The sequence below is a fragment of the Dromiciops gliroides genome, chromosome 4 (assembly GCF_019393635.1).
Source record: "Dromiciops gliroides isolate mDroGli1 chromosome 4, mDroGli1.pri, whole genome shotgun sequence".
Classification (NCBI taxonomy): domain Eukaryota; kingdom Metazoa; phylum Chordata; class Mammalia; order Microbiotheria; family Microbiotheriidae; genus Dromiciops; species Dromiciops gliroides.
In genome coordinates, this window is record NC_057864.1 from 33,310,864 (window position 1) to 33,329,564 (window position 18,701).

At 53.6% G+C, this 18,701-nt stretch overlaps 1 protein-coding gene across 3 annotated transcripts in view; it reads left to right on the plus strand.

The window, feature by feature from the left end:
* Positions 1-18,701, plus strand: part of ERI3 (ERI1 exoribonuclease family member 3) — a 171,395-nt gene that overhangs the window by 40,290 nt on the left and 112,404 nt on the right. For all 3 annotated transcript variants that reach the window (XM_044001876.1, XM_044001877.1, XM_044001875.1), the window contains exons 3-4: positions 4,582-4,698; positions 10,333-10,392. In XM_044001876.1, the coding sequence (XP_043857811.1) occupies positions 4,582-4,698; positions 10,333-10,392 (177 nt within the window). The remainder of the gene's footprint in view (positions 1-4,581; positions 4,699-10,332; positions 10,393-18,701) is intronic.

The window sequence follows — 18,701 nt, forward strand, 5'->3', positions numbered from 1 at the left end:
TCAGTGACCTGAGCTCTCCTTAGTCCAGCCGTTGGAGGTTGGGGCTGATGTGGGCTCTGGTTCCTGGGCCCAGGAGGGGGGGGGGGGCAGAGGGGCTGGCTGTCCAGGGACGGAAGATCCGATAGCTGTCACGCCTGCTGGAACCGAACCACTCTCTAAGCCCAGGGCTGTGCCATCCTCCCTCTGCAGCGGCTGCCTTTTCCACATGCTCATTTTACTCGGAGGAGTTTGCTTTTATTTATTTTTTTTATTATTTCCTATTTGTCTCTTCCAGATGTTTTCAGGGCAGTTTTTTTTTTGTGTGTTGTAAACTAATTCCATTCATGTTTTAAAAATTTATGAAAGCGCTAATAAAAATGTCAAAGTGGTAAAAATGTTAGCTTTTCCTCTGTTTTGATTAAATTTCGCAAACTGTTTTTGAATATTAAAAAGCAATAATTTTTTTTATCCTCTCCCCTCCCCCGCTCTCCCCGCTCTCCCCTCCCCCGCCCTCCCCTCCCTCTCTTCCCCCGCCCCACTTTGGCGCTTCCCTTCTCCCGGAGCGGTTGGGGAGGCTCCAGGAGCCATCAGTCCACCGGCTCATTTGCACGCCAGAGCCTTGGTGCTGTGCATCTCTATTAAATAACGGAGACAAATTCATCTTGGAGACACCAAACAAATTGTCCCTCCTGCTCCTCCTCCTCCTCCTCCTCCATTAAGTTCCTGGGCTTGTGGAGGGGGGGCGTTGGGCCGGGGGGAGGGGGCTCTTAGAGGTTTTTATCCAGTCTCGTCTTTCTCCCTTTTGGCTTCAGACTCTTATTTTTTTTGAGAAATAATTAAAGGGCCCATCTCCCTGGCATGGTGTGAACTTTCTATGAACAGATCGGTGCCCATTTCTGATGGCGGGTCATTTGTATCCTTGGCGGGCCTAGTGATGAATCACCGCTCTCTGGTTCCCCTGCATGCTGCCAGCAGAGACACATGGGCAGCCTGGCAGGCAGAGCCTGCTGTTTGGGCACTGGAAGGGTGGTTCTGAGGGGGGGCAGAAGGAGGTGCCCCCTTCCCACACCTTTAAGAAGAAGATTCATTTAAAAGTAACATATCAAGGATGGCATGTGGGGATCTGTGGGCTTGGGGGGGTGCTAGCAGGCCCAAGGACAGACAGCCATTTTAGCTTATGTTTTGGGAGTGTCAGGGCTGTCCTGTGTTCTAGACTGCTTGAAGGCTTACAGAGCATTCCACATCCACCCTCTCATTGGTCCTTCTGGATGAGGAAGTGGGGCCCTCTGCTCCTCCCCAGCCTCCTTCTCTTCTACCCCCCAGGGGAGGATTGGGGAGCATTGCCCACCCACCTGCCCTCCGAAGCATGGCTGGGTCCCCCATCTCATTCCATCCATCTCCTCTTGCCTCTGGCAGATCATCCCCTCTAATGCCCCCATCTTTCCCTGCCTCTGGCCGCTTCCTGACTGCCTACAGATGTGTCAAAAGGCCCTCCCGTGATCCTTCCATCCCTGTTGGCTTTTGTCCTTTGTATCTCCTTTTTTCAGATAAACTTGAGAAAGCCATCCACACGGGGTAACTCCGCTTCTCGCCTCCTTGTCTCTTTTTAGTCCTCTCCAGTCTAGCTTCTGAGCACGTCACTCAACAGAAACCATTCTTTCCAGAGTTAACAATGATCTCTTAGTTGCAAAGTCTTCTCTCCATCCTCATCTTTCTTGGTCTCTTTGACACTATCGATCACCCTCTCCTCTTGGTTTTTGTGACGCTACTCTCTCCTGTTCACTGCTTACCTGTCTGACCACTCAGGAGGCAGCTGGTGGCACAAGGCAGATTGAACTCTGGTCCTAGAATCAGGGGGACTTGAATTCAAATCTGTCCTTCAACACTTACTAGCTGTGTGACCCTGGGCAAGTCACTGAACCTCTCTTGTCTGCCTCAGTCTCTTCAACTATGAAAAGGGGAAAATCATAACTAATAATATCCACATTAATAATAACAGGGATAGGGACAGCTAGGTGGTGCAGTGGATAGAGCACTGGCCCTGGATTCAGGAGGACCTGAGTTCAAATCTGGCTTCAGACACTTGACATGTATTAGCTGTGTGACCCTGGACAAGTCACTTAACCCCCATTGCCCTGCCCCCCAAATGGAGATAACACCAGGATTGTTGTGAGAATCAGATGTCGATCTGTAAAGTGCCTAGCATGGTCCCTGGCACATAATAGATGCTATAGAAATGTTCCCTCCCTCCCTTCTTCCTTCCTTCCTTTCCTGGTTCGCCATCCAGATCACACTCACTGACTGTGGGTGTCCCCCCAGGCTCTCTCCTGTGTCCTCTTCTCCTTCTCTACCTGTGTTAGTATTTGAGCTTATTAAAAATATTTGGACACTTGTGTTTCATTCTCATGGGTTTCCTTTGTCCATTTAATGGGGTCAGTGGGCATTAGCAGCCTGGGCGTGCGTATGTGTGCGTGTGCGTGCGCGTGCAGGGCACAGACACGGTTAAGAAGCCCTGTTCTGCGCTGCCTCGCTTGGTGATCCCATCAGCCCCCCAGAGAGCACAGTTGTCGTCTGCCTGTGGAGGATTCCCGGATCTTTATGCCCAGCCTTAGTCTCCTGACCCTCGGGCCGTGTGGCCGGCTACCTCGGGGACATCTCAAACCCCCAGCCCTTCCTTTGTATCCTTGTGGGGACGCCCCTCGTCTCCCTCCTGCGTGCCTGTGCCTCGCTGTCCCCCCCCCCCGTGCGCTCCCACCTTGTTTGTCGCCGCCTCTTGGAATCTCCAGCTTCCTTGGAGACACCCCCCTCCCAGGTGCCTCTGTTTCTTTTCCGGCCAGCCTGTGTGTGGCTTGTGTCTGCCTGGACGGTGTGCGTTGTCTTCTCTGTTAGAGCGGAAGCTCCTTGAGGACAGGGATGGGTTTGGCTTATTCTTTCTGTCTTCAGTGCTTAGCTAATGCTCGGGGGTACACAGTCAATGGTTGACAAATGCTAGTTGATTGACTCTGCATAAGGAAGGTATCAGGATTAGCAAATGAGAGCTTGGTGCGGCCAAGCCTTCCCAGGGAAGAGGCGCGAACCACTCGGCCTTGCCCTTAGCAGGAACTGGCTTCTAGGGAATAAATAATGAAGAGGAAGAGGAGGGAGGGGAGGAGGAGGAGGAAGGGAGGGGAAGGGGGGAAGAAGAGGGAGAGGAGGAGGGGAAGGGGAGAGAAGGAGGGGGGAGGGGAAGGAACACTTTCAGTTGGTGATCTCTTCTGTGGTGGAGAGTTCTTGGCTCCCATGTCCACCACCTTGGTTCAGGCCCTCATCCCCAGTTGCTTGGGCTATGACAGTATTAACTCCACCCTGGAGTCTTGGCCTCCCATCATGTCTCACTCTAGCCTAGCCACCACTCAACTGCCAAAGGGAGTTTTCTGAAGCGCAGGTGTGACTGTGAGGCTCCCCAGGTCAAGAAACATCCGTGGTTCCCTTTGGGGTCTGGGATGAGCTCCAGACTCAGCCTGCCCTTCCAGTTCACGTTAGTCCCTTTCACATACATTCCAGCCAGACTGGCACCCAGCAATTCACCAAACTCAGCGTCCCGTCTCCTGTCCCATGTCCGTTGCTGGGTGGTCCATCCTGCATCTCAGAAGCTCCAGCTCAGCTCGGTGCCTCCTCCATGAAGCCTTCCCTCAGCACCTCAGTCATTAGCCTTCTGTGTCTCTTCAGCTCATCTGGTGGCCCAGTGGACAGAGCACTGGCCCTGAAGTTGGGAGGACCTGAGTTTAAATCTCACCTCAGACACGTGCTAGTTGTGTGACCCTGGGCAAGTCACTTAACCCAATTGTCTTAAACATCCAGGGCCATCTCCAGTCCTGGTATATATCTTGCCACTGGACCCAGATGGCTCTGGAGGAGAGAGTGAGGTTGGTGACCTTGCACAGCCCTGCCTCACTTCAATCCAGATCAGTGCAAGTCATGGTCCTCTTCAGGAATGAAGGCTAAACAACAAAAACCTTCACTGCTTACAGCAGTCGAAAGCTGCTTGAGGGTGGGGGCTTTTTCATTTGGTCTTCATGTCCCTGGCGCTGGGCACGTTTTCTTTTGGATCCAGATCTGTGATTTCATTAGTCTAGGGAGCTTGCAGTGAGCCATGCCGGTGTCTTAGAGTGGCCTGGGGCACACTGTGTGTATGTGGAGGGGAGGAGTGACTTGCCCAAGGTCACACAGTACGAATCAGAGGCAGGCCCACAACCAAGGCCCTCCTGACTCTGAGGCCTTACCTCCCTTTTTTCTAGTCCAGCCTGAATCTCGCCTTTCACATAGTTAACTACTTAATCAATGTTTGTTGAATGAAAACTGATCGTTCTAAAGTCTCTCTTCTCTGTCTTTTCTCTCTTTCTTTTCTGCTGTTTCTCTTCCTCTCTTTTCTCTCTCCTTTTCTGTATGCCTCTCTCTTGCTCTCATACTCTCTTTCCCCCTCCCTCCCTGCCCTGCGCCCCATGTCTCTCTCTTTCCCTCCTTCCCCTTCCTCCCTTCCTCTCTCCCTCCCTCCCTTACTCTGTTTCTCTCCCTGTTTCTCCCTCTCCCCCTCTCTTTTCTTCCTTCTCTCCCTCCTTGTAGGAAATCATCGAATTCCCCATTCTGAAGTTAAATGGTCAAACGATGGAAATCGAGTCCACGTTTCACATGTATGTGCAGCCGGCTGTCCACCCTCAGCTGACACCCTTCTGTACAGAGGTAAAGAGCGTGGTACCGGGAGAGGTCTGGGGAGCAGGGATCTTTAGGCCCAGGGACACGGCTGTGGGACAGATGAGGGCAGGGTGAAGCTCTTGAGTCAGGCTTTATGGGAACTGGAGTCCCCAGGCAGGTTTGTGGGGCCGGCAGCAGAGGCTCGGCACTGAGCATGGAGGATGTGGAAAGCGGGGAGGGGGCAGGGGAAGAAGATGTCACCCTCCTTGTTTTCCTGGCTGCCTTTCTCTTAGGGACTTCTACCCTTGGAGGTCCTTGGCAGGGCATCTTGGGGGCCTGAAGCCCTGTCTCTGTTCTGCCTTATGCGATATGGGGGCAGCACAGTGCCCCCTCTCCCTGGGCAGCCAGGCAGGCCTCTCTCTACCGGCAGGTCTGTTAGGAGTGAGTGAGCCTCAGAGATTCTTGGCCCCAGAGCCGTGCGGCCCAGGGCTGCTGGAAATGAGCCGCTATTTCCCCAGCCTTCCAAGAGTGGAAGACGCTGGGCTTCCCGGAGCTTTGTCTCCCCGAGAATCTCTAATATTGCCGCCCCACTAATGTCACGAAGAAAAATTGCCCTCTTTTGGACAGTCACCTTCTCCCACATCCATATAAATGAAAGAGACAGGGCGCAAACAGCGCCTAACCAACCAGAAAATGACATTCCTGCTATGTAGAAGAAGACGACCAGGCCCGAGCAGAGCTGCCGGGGCCCCCTCTGGCGCCTCCTCTCCAGGCTGGGGAGCCATGGAAGAGGGCTTGGCCAGGTGTCCCTGCTGTCCTGGGCTGGCTCTCCCTTCCCCTGCAGGGCTATAGTTCGTCATAAGAAGAACACCTACTGTATGCCAGGCACTGGGCTAAGCTCACTACTTTATAAATAGAGTCTTGGGGGCAGCTGGGTGGAGCAGTGGATAAAGCATGGGCCCTGGATTCAGGAGGACCTGAGTTCAAATCCGCCCTCAGACACTTGACATTTTGACCCTGGGCAAGTCACTTAACCCTCATTGCCCTGCAAAAAAAAAAAAAAATTAATTAAATAAAAAAAAAAATAAATAGAGTCTCAGTCTAGCCTCACAGCACTCCTGGGGGGTAGGTGGTTCTCACTTCCTCCCCTCTCCCCTGTCCTCTACTTTGCAGTCCCCCCCTTCCCTATCTCCCCTCCCTTCCCTGTCCCTCCTCCCTCTAGCTGCTGTTGCCTCCCTCTCGGCAGGTCCTCAGCAGACCAGCCAACCACACGGTGCCTCTCCTAGCACCCACCCTTGGGGTGGCAGTCCCAACACTGACAGTGTTCAACCCAGCCTCCCCTTCGTGTTGTCCCAGGATAGCAGAGCCACAGGCTGGGGAGAGACAGGCAGCAGAGCCAGCTCTTCCCCCCCCTCTGCTGGACAGCGGGTGGAAGGAAATGTTTGGGGGCCTCTGGGGAGGGAAGGGATCTGGGAATGGGCCCTGGAGAATGTGGGCTCTTTCCAGAAAGTTTTGATGGGTCCCTTAGAAGGGAGCTGGACAGAAGAGAACACTGAGTCAGCAAGTGAGGTCACTTGTGAGCTCTCACACACTTCCCAGAGGCCTCTTGGCCAGCCTCTTCTCATCTCCCTCACTCTCCAGGCCCCTTGTTTCACCTCAGCCCTCTCCATGGCACCTTCTTTTCTGAGCCCTGAGTAGACACCCCAGGAACTGGGCTCAGCCATGGGAAGGCATTTAGTCCATGATGGTACAAGAGTGATGTGGAAAATCTGGACCAACTGAGATTTAGGAGAGGTGTGTGTGTGTGTGTGTGTGTGTGTGTGTGTGTGTGTGTGTGTGTGTGTGTGTGTGTGTGTGTGACAGACAGACAGACAGAAACAGAAAAAAGGAGAGATGCAGAGAAAGGAAGGGAGAAGGCTGGGTGGGGGGGAAAGACTGACAGAGATAGAAGCAGAAAGAAAGGAAGAGGGAGAGAGGAGAAGAAGAAGAAGAGAAAGAGAGCAGGGGAGGGAGGAGGAGAATGGTGGTGTGTCTTCAGACCATGTCATCACAGATGGCTGTTGGGGGACCCTGGGCTCCTTGGGTTTCTCCCAACACCCTTGCAGACCCCCGGGGTGCCTGGTGGGCCCGTGAGTGTGGCCTTTGTGGCTCACCAGCACCTCGGCAAGGAGCACCTGGTTGGGGAGGCAGGCCGTAGCCCGGCCCCTCCCTCCAGATCCCACCTGCCTGTACCCTGGCTCCCTTCTTCCTGGGAGCAGGAGCCCTGGGGTGCGGTGAACAAGCAGCTCTCATCCCAATCCTCTGTGATCTGCCTGTGCTCCAGGCCCACAATGTGGCTTGTATAGAGATCAGATGGGATGGGCTCATTCCTCCTGGAACCACCTGCCCCCTCCTCTCCCCCACCCCACCATGCTGTTCTCGTGTGTGTGTGTGTGTGTGTGTGTGTGCGTGTGTGCGTGTGTGCGCGCCCATTCTGTTAAATGCCAGGAAAGGGTTTTGTCTCTCACACCTGTACTTAGAAAGGGAGAGATTTATTGGTCTCTTTGTCTGGGAAGAAAGAGCAGACCTGATTGTCAGATTGTACGCCAGAGACAAGTGCTTATATAATCAGCAAACTGTCTCCCTGTTGCTGGCCGAGTACGATGGTGCTGGAGATAAACTGCACGGAGAAAGCCCGGGACGCTGACATGATATTGGCAGCAAGTCTATGGGCCGAGGCTGCTGCCACTCACTCCCTTTGCTCCCAGGCCTGGGGCCCTCGGGAGCCCCTACCTCGAGCCCCAGCGGCTGCTCTATAGCGAGCACATCTGAGGTGGCCCAGCTGAGCCTGGGGCCTGCTTCTCAGCTTCCTGAGAGGAAACAGGCCTCAGCAGCAGTGAGAGGCCCTTTAGGCAAGGCCAGAAGCAGGCTTTCCCCATAGACATAAGGGACTGAGCACCAGGCAAGACCCAGGTTCAGATTCAGCCTCGGGTACTGTCTCACTGCATGGGCCTGGGCAGATCCTCTTGCCTCGCTCACCCTGAATTTCTCTTCTGTGAATTGGGAGCAGTGATGGCATCTGGCTCCCAGGGTTCTTGTGAGGACAGACAGATATTTGCCACGTGATTTTCAAACTCTCGGGTGCCCTAGAAATCTGGCTCTTCATAGTGATAGTAACAAGAGTAAGTGACCCTGTGGAGCACTTAACAGGTGGGCACGGCAACCTTAGGATCAGCTACTAGAAGCGTGACTGGTAGGCTTGTGGCCCCTTCCACGGCTCCTAAGGGGCAGAGGTGGGATCTGGTCACAAACCCACTCGTCTGCGTGTTGTCTCCCCTGTTTGACTGAGCTCCTTGAGGGCAGGGACATAGTACTTAGCACGGTGCCTGGCACATAGTAGGTGTTTAATCAGTGTTCACTAACTGACTAGTAGAGGCAGGAAGGATGAGCTGTGTGTGGAGGCCAGCGTCAGCCTGGACTAACAGGAGCCAGCCTGTGGGGCACTTCGATAGGGTCAGGGGCAGCCATTAGTCTTATAGCCTTGTGGGCCTCTGGCACCACTGACACCATTGGCACCTCCTCGTCTGGGTCAGGCCCTTTGTTGGGAAAGCAAGTGACTCAGCGGAACAGGCCTTGTCCCCAGGGAGTTGACATTCTTAATTACAGACAGAGATTCAAAATACAGAGGAGGGAAATACCAAGCCATGGGGGGGGGCATTAGGGACAGTGGGGGCTCTGGGTCTGGGAGTCCCAGGGTGCCTCTGAGCTGAGGTGGACTCTGGGACTCAACGGGGCCTCTCTTTGGCTGTCCCACTCAGTGCACTCTGGTGTGGCCTGTGGGCACTGAGCCTCTGGCAGCTGCTCTTGTCCGGCTCCCTGGGACTCCAGCCCCAGCCCTGCCTTGGGCTCCCTAGGCACAGGCGGGGCACAGAGGGGACTTTGTGAAGGTAGAATAGGCAGGGCAGCTGCTGGTGAAAAGGGAGGGAAAGGATGGTGTCGTTAATCTTTTTAATTTATTTTCCTGTTCGACCATGGGAAGTCTGTAGGCAGCCGCTGTTACCCAATTAAAATACAGATTAATATAAAAACCGTTTCCAGAGTATAAAATAGAGTGGCCCTGGCCTCCACTTCTTTAAGATTCCACCTAATAACGGCTTGATGAACTCTAGGTGCCCACCTGGAGGAGCGCAGTAACAATGGCGGCGGCTGCCGTGGCAATCCTCCCCTCATAGCCAGCCTCTTCCACCCTCTCACAGCCAGGGCTCTGGCGTTCTTTCAGTACGATCAGAGACTCTTTGGTGTTTGATGTTGAATTCTCCCTGTCAGGGGACACCCTGGGGACCTAGGATGATCAGGACAGGCTTCTGCTGAGGCAGGACCGTGGACAGGAGCTGCAGCGTTGAGCATGAGCCGAGGCTCCTTGTTCTGCCTCCGCCTTGGAGGGCCGCTCAGCCTCCTTGCCTCAGTTTCCCCATCTATAAATCTTCCTTTCTGCTCCCTTGGCAGGGGAGTGCCAAAGCTAGGGCTGTGGAGACTGCTTACTCCTGCTCTCTCTGCCCAGGCTCAGCTCCTGGGCGTGTCAGAATAAGACCCTGGGGGTGGGAGTGGGGGTGAAGGGGTGGGCAGGGAGCAGGCCAACCTCCATTTGCTTGTAGAAAGAAGCAGCTGCAGGCCTGCTGGGGTTTCCCGTTATCTAGAGCCTGGGGTAGTCCAGGGGATGCCCCTTGTTCTTGGGGCACTATTCTTGGGATATTTCGTAGAGCTTGGCCCTGGCAGAGAGATGAGAAAATGGGCCTCCCTCTTTGTTGTTGAGGTCGGGGCTGTGGGTGTGGGGTACTGCGCATTGTAGCAAACTTTGTGGAAAACACCAGTTCATTCTGCCAGACTATTTTTCCTTTTTCTTCCTCTTTGTTATTAAAGATGGCTGCCTGGCGAGAGCCAGGATAGACTGACTATATTTAGAAAGAAATAGGCTATGAAAACAAACCATGTCAAAACCTCGAAAGACAAGGCGAGAAGGTGGAGTGGGCAGAGCCACACATCAGGACCCAGCCTGCACACACGTGCTCATGGGCACTTCCAGTGTGCCTGGGGACAGAAGGCAGGCCACCAGCACAGGGGCAGCAGGGCTCCATGGTTAGTGCCAGTTCCCACAGGGATGGAAGAACCAGCCCCTGGGCCGTGCCAGGGTCTGCACCTAGAGCTCCAGGAAGCTCTGCCCGTTGGGACAGAGACAGGGTTCCAGGCCCTGGTTAGGGGCCTCCTGGGCATGAGGAGATGGATTGAAGGGGAGGTAACTGCAGGGTCTTGGCCCAAGACTAGTTCACAGTCTCGTGGGGGGGGGATGGTTGCAGGTGGCATCAGTCCAGTGGCAAAGCTCATGAGAAACACACTGGAGGAGGCTGGAGCCCTTTGAGCTGGGCGAGGCTTCTGGGAGGAGGTGGTGGTTGAGTGAAGCTTAGAAGGATGAAAGGTGATGGGTAGAGGAGGAGAGAGCAGGAGACAGTGAGGCTTTTTGGTGGGTAGAACAGGATGTCCCAAGCTAGACTGCCCCCAGACTGTGGAGGGAGGGCCCCAGACACCTGCTGGACTTCTCTCCAAGCAGTGGGGAGTCACAGCAAGTGGTTGAGGAGGGCAGGCACCCTCTTTGGGATGGGTGTGGGCCTGGTGTTGGGCTCAATGTGCTGTTTTCTCTCCTTCCAGCTGACTGGGATCATTCAGGCCATGGTGGATGGCCAGCCAAGTCTCCAGCAGGTGCTTGAGGTAGGTCTGGTGACCCTTCCTTCCTGTCCACTGACCCCTCTTCCTCCTTCCTCCCCTCTGGAGATGCCAGCTGGGGCATTCAATCATGGTACAGCTTTGTTAGAATGTCATTTACTCTGGGGGGGGGGGGAGTCTCACTGCCAGCTGTTCCAATCAGGCTTCTGGACATGATGACTGAAGTTCACCAGGGGCGGCCCTGATCCCCACCCCCATGTGGGCACCCCTGAGGGCGAGGGTGGCTCTGCCAGCTTCTCCTTTTCCTCCTCCTCCTCTTCATCCCTGGCTCCTCCCTTCCTTTCTCTCTTCTCGTTCCCTTCCTCCCCTCTCTTAACCCTCCTTTTCCTCCCTTCCTTCTCTTCCTTTATCTGTTTCTCCCTTTCTTCCCCCTCTTCCTCCCATTCTCTTCCTCCTCCTCCTCCTCCCAGTTCCTCCTTCCCTTCCTCTCTTTTCCCACACCATCCTCCTCCTCCCTTTCCTTTCCTCTTCCCTTTCTCCCTCCTCCCCCTCCTCCAGGTGAGCTTCCAGCTGAGCAGACATCTGTCCTCTGGCCCCCAGTGGGTTTGGGGCTTTGTTTTTGTTTAGCTGTAAATGTTGGCTCCTTGTGGCATGTGAGCACTTCATTAACTGCACAGCCTCGGCCCTGTGCCCTCCCCGAGGCTGGCTTTGTTTGCTCTCTGCTCCTTCAGGAGGGCGGCCGGGCCAGCACCCCCTCCCCGGGCTGGGCCGCCTGCCGGCAGCCTGCCCAGTGCCGGGGAGGCATTGGGCCTGTCAGGGTGTGCAGGCTGCACCGGGTAATGATTCCTAATCAGAATAATTACAACAATTGCCTGTGTGAGGGAAATCAAATTAAAGGCTTTCGGGCCTTGGCGGAGAGCATGCTGCTAGGATGGGCTTGCTCCTCAGGGAGCAGGGAAAGGTTAAGGCGACTGTTCCTCAGGCTTCCATCCTTTGGGGAATAAGGCAGAGGCGGAGTGCTGGCTCTTCGGGCCTCCCTCTCTCTGTCCGTTTGTCCCTGTGTCCATCCCTCTATCCGCTGAGGCCTCCTCTTCTCTCAGGGAGGAGGGCTGGCCTCGGGGGCAGGGCAACATCCTTGACATCTCTCAGCTGCTGCTGTTTTTTCCCCTTTATCCAATAAACCGAAAGCTGAAACTAACCCGCTGAAAAGGCCAGTACCAAGGCTCCCCTGCCCAGTCCAGGGACAGCCCCCATCTATGTGGGGCCTTCTGGCCAGAGCTGTGTGGGTGAAGGGCAGCTACCACCCCTCAGAGGGGAAGCTGCCTCTGCATTCCTTCTTGGATCATGCCAGGCCTAGGCCTGGGGGCTCAGGAAGGCTTTCTCCCATTGGCTGGACTGCCCGCAGTGTTGGAAGGGATCGTGGCCTGGGTTTGTGGGAGGGAGGCTGGTGATGGCTCGATGTACTCAACTCCCCTTTGGTCTGAGCCTCCAAGGGGTTGCTTCCTGACCATGGCCCCGTTGGGCTATTGCCTGGGTCTAGCTTGGTCCAGCCTGAGCGAGAGAGATTCCAGTGGGATTCACTCCACCGGTCCCTGGGCCTGCTCACTACGGGGAGTGGGGGGTGGTGGACGTGGCCATTAGACACGGACGTGGCTTGTCTGGATTTAGGAAAGCCCGTGGAATGAAGTCCCTCACACTGTGTTGTTCAGTGACAGAACGGACAAGGGAACGTTACAGGCCCCACAGGATGCATGAAGGGCTCCCTGGCAGCTCGGAAGATGGGCTTGAGGCATCAGGGCGTGTCCCTGCACCAGGGAAGGCGTACTTATCCCAGTGATAGAAGGCACCAAGCTGGCGGGACAAGTCAGGATCCGAAAAGATCTCGACGCCAGCAAGCAGGGAACCTCATCGAAAGACACTCCCTGGGGTGGCGTTTGAGACTTTCCCAACTGCCCTCTTCAGCTGCAGACCCATGCTGGCCTTGTGGCCCACCGCAAACCCCAGCTCTTCTTCAGGAAGCTTCATACTGCTGAGACAGATTGTTTTTGAACCTAAGGGCGAACCTATAAGTTTGTTCCACATAAACTTGATCTTCCCTGCTTTGATCTCACCCTCAGAGATCATGGGGCTCTGGTGACTGCTGTTTGGCTCCTCTGGGAGAAGGAAGGCAATAAGCGTTTATTATCACCCACAGTGTGCCAGGGGCCGAGTGCTGTTTACAGCAATTGTCTCGCTTGAACATCACAACCACCATAGGAGGCGAGTGCTGTTCTTATCCCCATTTTACAGTTGAGAAAACTGAAGCAGGCAGAGGGTGGGAGGAAGGAGACCCACAGGAAGCTTGAGGAGGGATGAGAAGATTTGTAAGCCTTGCCATGGTGAGAGGGCAGCTGGTAAGTGTCTAAGGCAGGATTGCTCTCAGGTCCTCCTGTGCCAAGTCTGGGGCTCTAGTATACCACCTAGCTGCCTCTGAGGCCAAGGACTGCCTTGTTGTCTGTGCCCAGCTAGACCCTTGGCACAAAGTGGGTACTTGATGCACTTAGCATAGTTTTCCAGATCCGTCCATCACACAAAACCTTGCTCGTGGTCTGTGCAGGCCCAGCAGAATGGGGGCAGGAGGCCGGGTTACAGATCCATCGGTCCTTTCTGCTTTGCCTTGGCAGTGGAAGAGGAGGCAGGGACGCTTTCGCCCTGACAGAACGGGTCATGGGCCTGACCATTCATTCTCTTCTGAACTCCTCCCTCCGCAGGATTTGTTCAAGTTGCATTGAGGTCTTTTCTTGCTTTACAACACAGTCCTTTCCCATTTCCTTCCCCCTCCCTCCCCCTCGCCCCCCAACCCTTCTTCATGACCAGGGAAAACTGTTAGGTAAGACAGAGGGGCCGTGTCTGACAGGCTAGGCCACAGTCTTGGCCCATTGTCTCCTTCCTTCCTAACAGGAGTGGGAAGGGGTTTGTGTCATCTTGGACTTTGCTGTTATCTAGGCCACAGCTTCCCAGTGGGTCCCCCAGCTCCAGGGGCATACTGTCGACCAAGGTTCCATCCCGGTGGCTATGTCAGAAGTAGACACGGTGGGGTATGTCCCTGTGGTGACTGTCCTTGGTGAGGCTGTGCTGGCTGATGCTTTGGGATCCTCTACTGAGCTGCTCTGGTCTGACTCCCCCACCTCCCCTCAGTAAACTCCAGTGGCTCCCTCTTACCTTGAAGATCAAATAGGAAAGGCTACTGTACTTTCCAAGCCATTCACAAGCTGATCCTTTCTGGCCTTTCCAGCCTCCAAGGCTTGACTGGCATGAATTGAGGCCACAGGAGAGAGAGAGAGAGAGAGAGAGAGAGAGAGAGAGAGAGAGAGAGAGAGAGAGAGAGAGAGGCTCAAGACACTCCATTTCCCTGCCTGGAATGCCGCCCCTTCTGCAGGCGGCCTTTCTGTGGGGTGACCTTCCACTACACTGTAGACATCTTTGATGTCCTTTGTTCTCTATGCGTTGTCTCCCCCACTAGACTGGGAGCTCGTTGAGGGCAGGAGCTGTGTCCTTGCCTTTCTTTGTATCTCTCCCTAGTGCTTAACGCCATGCCTGGCACACAGTAGGCACCTAATAAATGCTTGTTGATTGACTGAGGGTAATGATTATTTGCTTTTATAGATGTTCACTTAGCTACTTTGTAATAATAAGTTTTAGAATTTCCCGAGGACTGGAAATCATGCTCACTGGCCTCTAGTTTGCAGATTCTCTTCTCTTCCCCTTTAAAATAAAATGAGGATATTTATCCTTTTCTGACTTTCTGTGTCCCTGACTTCTTTCTCTGTCTCTCTTCCTCTCTCTTTCTGTGTCTCTGTCTCCATCTTTGTCCCTCTGTGTGTCTCCGTCTCTCTCTGGCTGTGTCTGTGTGTGTCTCTCCTCCCTCCCTTTCCTCCTCCATACAGTCTTTCATTGACCATTGCCTCTGACCCACAGGTCAGCTGTGCCAGCTCTCTCAGCACAATGGCCCATTCTTCATCTGACCGGCCTGGCCGGAGGCTGATTGAGGGCAGCAAGGTGCCATCTTGTTTTACATAGACGTTTAGCGCTTTCTTTCATTTTTATATCACCTAGGTTTTCCTGTACCCCTCTTCCTCCCCTTCCCAGAGAGCATCTTGTATCATTTAAAGAAAGAACGAGGAAAAGGAGAGAAAGTGGCCTGTTGTCATTTGCAACGCCTGTGCCCCGCCTTCCCCCCCCCCCCCTCCGCCTGCAGAGCAGTTGGAGAGGTGTCTTCTCTCTGGAGCTCCACTGGGGCCACGCCTCTTCTTCCTCATTTCACCAGGTTCCATTTTGGTGGTTTGGTGCTGGGGGGGTTTCCCACGGATATTGTCGAAGTCATGGTGTCACTTGTTTTCCTGGCTCTGCTGCTGGTCGTGGAAGTCCTTCCAAATGTCTCAGCATTGCTCAGGTTTGTCATTCCTTAGAGTGTACTGATGCATCATTGCACCTACACAAAACCTGGTGAGTCAGTCCCCAGGCAATGAGCATCTCCTTTGTTTCCAGTCTATAGTCAACATGCATTTCTTAAGCACTTACTATATGCCAGTCACTGTGCTAAGTGCTGGGGATACAAGAAGGACAGAATTGTGGTCCCATGGTCCCTGCTGCCACGGGCCTCACATCCTGATGTGGATAGTTATGGACATCAAGATACAAGCACTTTAAATAGAAGGTCCTCAGAAAAGGGAGGGCACTAGTTGTTGGAACCAGGAAAAAGGGAGGCTGTGAGCTGAGGCTTCAGGGAAGCCAGGAATTAGACGTGAGGAGGGGATGCATTGCAAGGATGGGGGACAGCCAGGGAAAAGGTAGAGCTCTTGGTTGACTGTTAGCATCCTTCCCACCCTATTTGATCCTTTCTTTGATCCTCCTCTTTTAACCACCGGGTTGTCCTTCATTGTCCTCACTGGCCTTAGTCTTTTCTGAGCCCTGGCCCTCCCGGCTCTATTCTTGGTGGACCTTCCATCCTCTGGCTCTGCCCCAGTTCCCATCCAATGTACAGATATTTCCCAATTCTAAGTTGGTTAGGGAGTTCCCTGTGCATCCACATTTGGTCTGTTTTGTAGACTTCTTTTTCTTTGGAATTGTTTCCTTTGGCATCTTAAGAATTTCATTCTTGAATGGTTCCCATCCTTCCTGTGCTGATTTCCCTTACAGGATCTGAGTCCTTGGAATGCTGTCTCTCCTTACCCTCTGAAACTTGCTTTCCCCTAATCGGGGCACATGTCCCCCAATTCCTAGCTTCCTTTGTCACTTTACTGAGGGCTCCCATCCTTTGTACTGTGGGACCTCGCCTCTCTTCTGGTCAGCATTAGGTCAAGCATGGTGGACTTCAGTGTGTGACGCTTGAGCTGGGCTTCTTAAAGGTCCTCTTTGGTGTCCAGCTGTGTCATGCGAATCAGGGGTCAGTCCTTCAGTGGGACAAGTCCGAGGAGATCGTCCAGCTGCCAGGGGACCTTCTCCAGTGGGGTCGTCACCGTGACTGATGCTCTTCTAGATGCTTCTCCTTCCACTCAGTCTGGGGAGACTTGGGACAAAACTTGCACCTGTTACTTAGCGCCATTGGTTCCTGGTCCTCCGCCCCAGCCCCAGTGAGACATTCTTCAGGGAAATGAGGACAGAGGCCCTGAGCACAATATAGCCTACTTTACATCAGTGAATTCATCCCGCACAAAAACTCTCTACACCCCACAGTCTGACTTCCCTCCAGCCTCTTTTTCCAGAAGACTTCCCACATTGCATACTGTTCCTGCCTCCTCCTAGACTGTGCTCCAGTCCCAGCCATGGTCACGAGAGCACAGGGTTGGGGACCCGGGAACTCTACTTGCTCTCTCAGCTCACGTGCCGAGCTTAAGCCTTAGCTCTGTTCCGTGGAGCTCAGTGGATAGAGCCCCTTGCAGGCCTGGCCGGCTTCAGTTTGCAGGAGTGCTGCTACAAGGCTAAGGAGATCCCGACCTGAAGTGGGGGTGGGGGCTCCCTGGAGTAGAACTGAGCCAGGATAACGCAGTGAGCACTGGGCGTGAGCGGGGCAGGCCTGATGGCTCGGTCGCTCTTTGACCAAAAGTGGAAGGGGAATGACTCAGGGACGACCAGCTCCCTTCCTAGCACGTACTCTTGGGACACAGGTCAAGGTCAGGGTGGAGAAGGGGATCCTGTTCACACCCTCCTCCCAAATAGCCTTCACCCTCTTCTCCATCCTTGTGTCCACTGTCCTGATCTAGGCCTCATGACTCTGAGGAGGAAGAGGGAGACTGAGCCTTTCAAGCCACAGGTAGTTTGTGCTAGGTTTGGACTGACTGTGCGCTGCCAGGGATGAGATCATGTTTGACTCACAATGTGTATTCTGCTTTTTAGAAATAGTTGTGTGTGCACACACGTGTGTGCGTGCATGCTATATGCATACTGTGTGTGCGTGTGTATGCATTGTGCACGTGTGTGTATATGCGCTGCCCATGGTGTAGTGAAAAGAACACAGGGCTGAGTCAGAGGACTTAGCTTGGACCTGGCTCCAGTGCTTTCTTGCCATGGGAATTTGGCCAAGGCACCAAGCACTCCAAATCTTAATTTCCTGGTCTACAAAATGGACATAAAATGATCTGAATTGGGGGGCAGCTAGGTGGCGCAGTGCATAAAGCACCGGCCCTGGATTCAGGAGGACCTAAGTTTAAATTCGGCCTCAGACATCTGATACTTACTAGCTGTGTGACCCTGGGCAAGTCACTTAACCCTCATTGCCCCTCAAAAACAAAATAAAATGACTTGAATCAAGTCAGCTAACATTTATTAAGTACCACCTGTGTGCCAGGTATCCTGCTAAGTGCTGAGGAAACAACAAAAAGACAACGCAGTGTAATGGGAGACAGTGTGCCAGCCACTAAGACATATGCAGGATAGATTGGGGGTGGTCTCGGGGCAGGCACTAGGATTAAGGAGGATCGGTAAAGGCTTCTAGTAAAAGACTTAAAGGAAGCCTGGGTAAGGAGAGAGAGCATTCCAGGCTTGGGAATAGCCCGAGGAATGTTCTAGCAGGAGATAGTGTTTGGTTTGGGGAGGCCACAGTGACTGGGGTGATGAACATGTGCAAGGAATAGGGTGTAAAAATCCTGGAGGTGTTGGGAGGAGCTGGTTACCGGAGCCTTTAAAAGCTAATGGGGGGGGGAGGGCGGCTAGGTGGCACAGTGGATAAAGCACTGGCCCTGGATTCAGGAGGACCTGAGTTCAAATCCGGCTTCAGACACTTGACACTTACAAGCTGTGTGACCCTGGGCAAGTCACTTAACCCCCATTGCCCTGCAAAAAACCAAAAAACCAAACCAAAACAAAAAAAGCTAATCGGGGCCTTTATCTTGGCTCCAGGAGGGGCTGAGGCCACTGGAGCTTGGCCAGTGGGAGTGGGTTGCATCTGAAAAGGGTCACTTTGGTAGCTGAGAGGAGCATGGATTGGAGAGACAAGAGACAGGAGGCACCGAGATGGACTAGCCAGCTTGTGGAATAGCTTAGGCTTGGGGTAAAGAGGACTTGCAGAGCTACCGACAGACCGTGTTATCTGCATTGTCAGAGTAGAGAAGGGGGCATATGGGAGAGATGCTACAAAGGTAGAGAAGATGAGATGTGGCAGTTGATTCGATGTGTGTGTGTGTGTGTGTGTGTGTGTGTGTGAGAGAGAGAGAGAGAGAGAGAGAGAGAGAGAGAGAGAGAGAGAGAGAGAGAATATATGAGAATGAATGAGGACCTGTGAGCCCAGGTGACTGGGGGGATGGTGAGACCCTCACCAGTAACAGGGGAAGTTAAGAAGAGGGAAGAGTCTGAGGGGAAATATAATGAGTTGAGTTTTGGATGGATTGAGTTTACAGGCTATCCAGTTCAAGATGTTCAATAGGCAGGTAGAGCTGGGAGATTGGGGGTCAGGAGATTACAAGTCACCTGTATAGAGGTGAAAGCTAACACCATGGGAGCTGATGCAATTGCCAGATTATAGAGGGTGAAGAGAAGGGGCCCTATGGCAGAGGAGCCACACGATTATCTGAATAAGATCTAGTCAAGAAAACTGAGGAGGAACAGTCAGACAGGGAGGGGGGTACCAGGAGGTAGAGGTAGCGGCGTCATCAAAACCTAGAGACAAGAGTATCCAGGAGAAGAGGGTGACCAGCAGTGTCAGAGGCTGCAGAGAGGTCAAGGAGGAGGAGGGCTGAGGAAAGGCCATTAGATTTGGCAGGTAGGGGATCATTGGTTACCCTGGAAAGAACAGTTTGGGTTGAATGATGAGGTCAGAAGCCAAACTGCAAAAAAGAGTGAAAGGAGAGGAGGTGGGAGTATCTATTGAACGGCCTCTT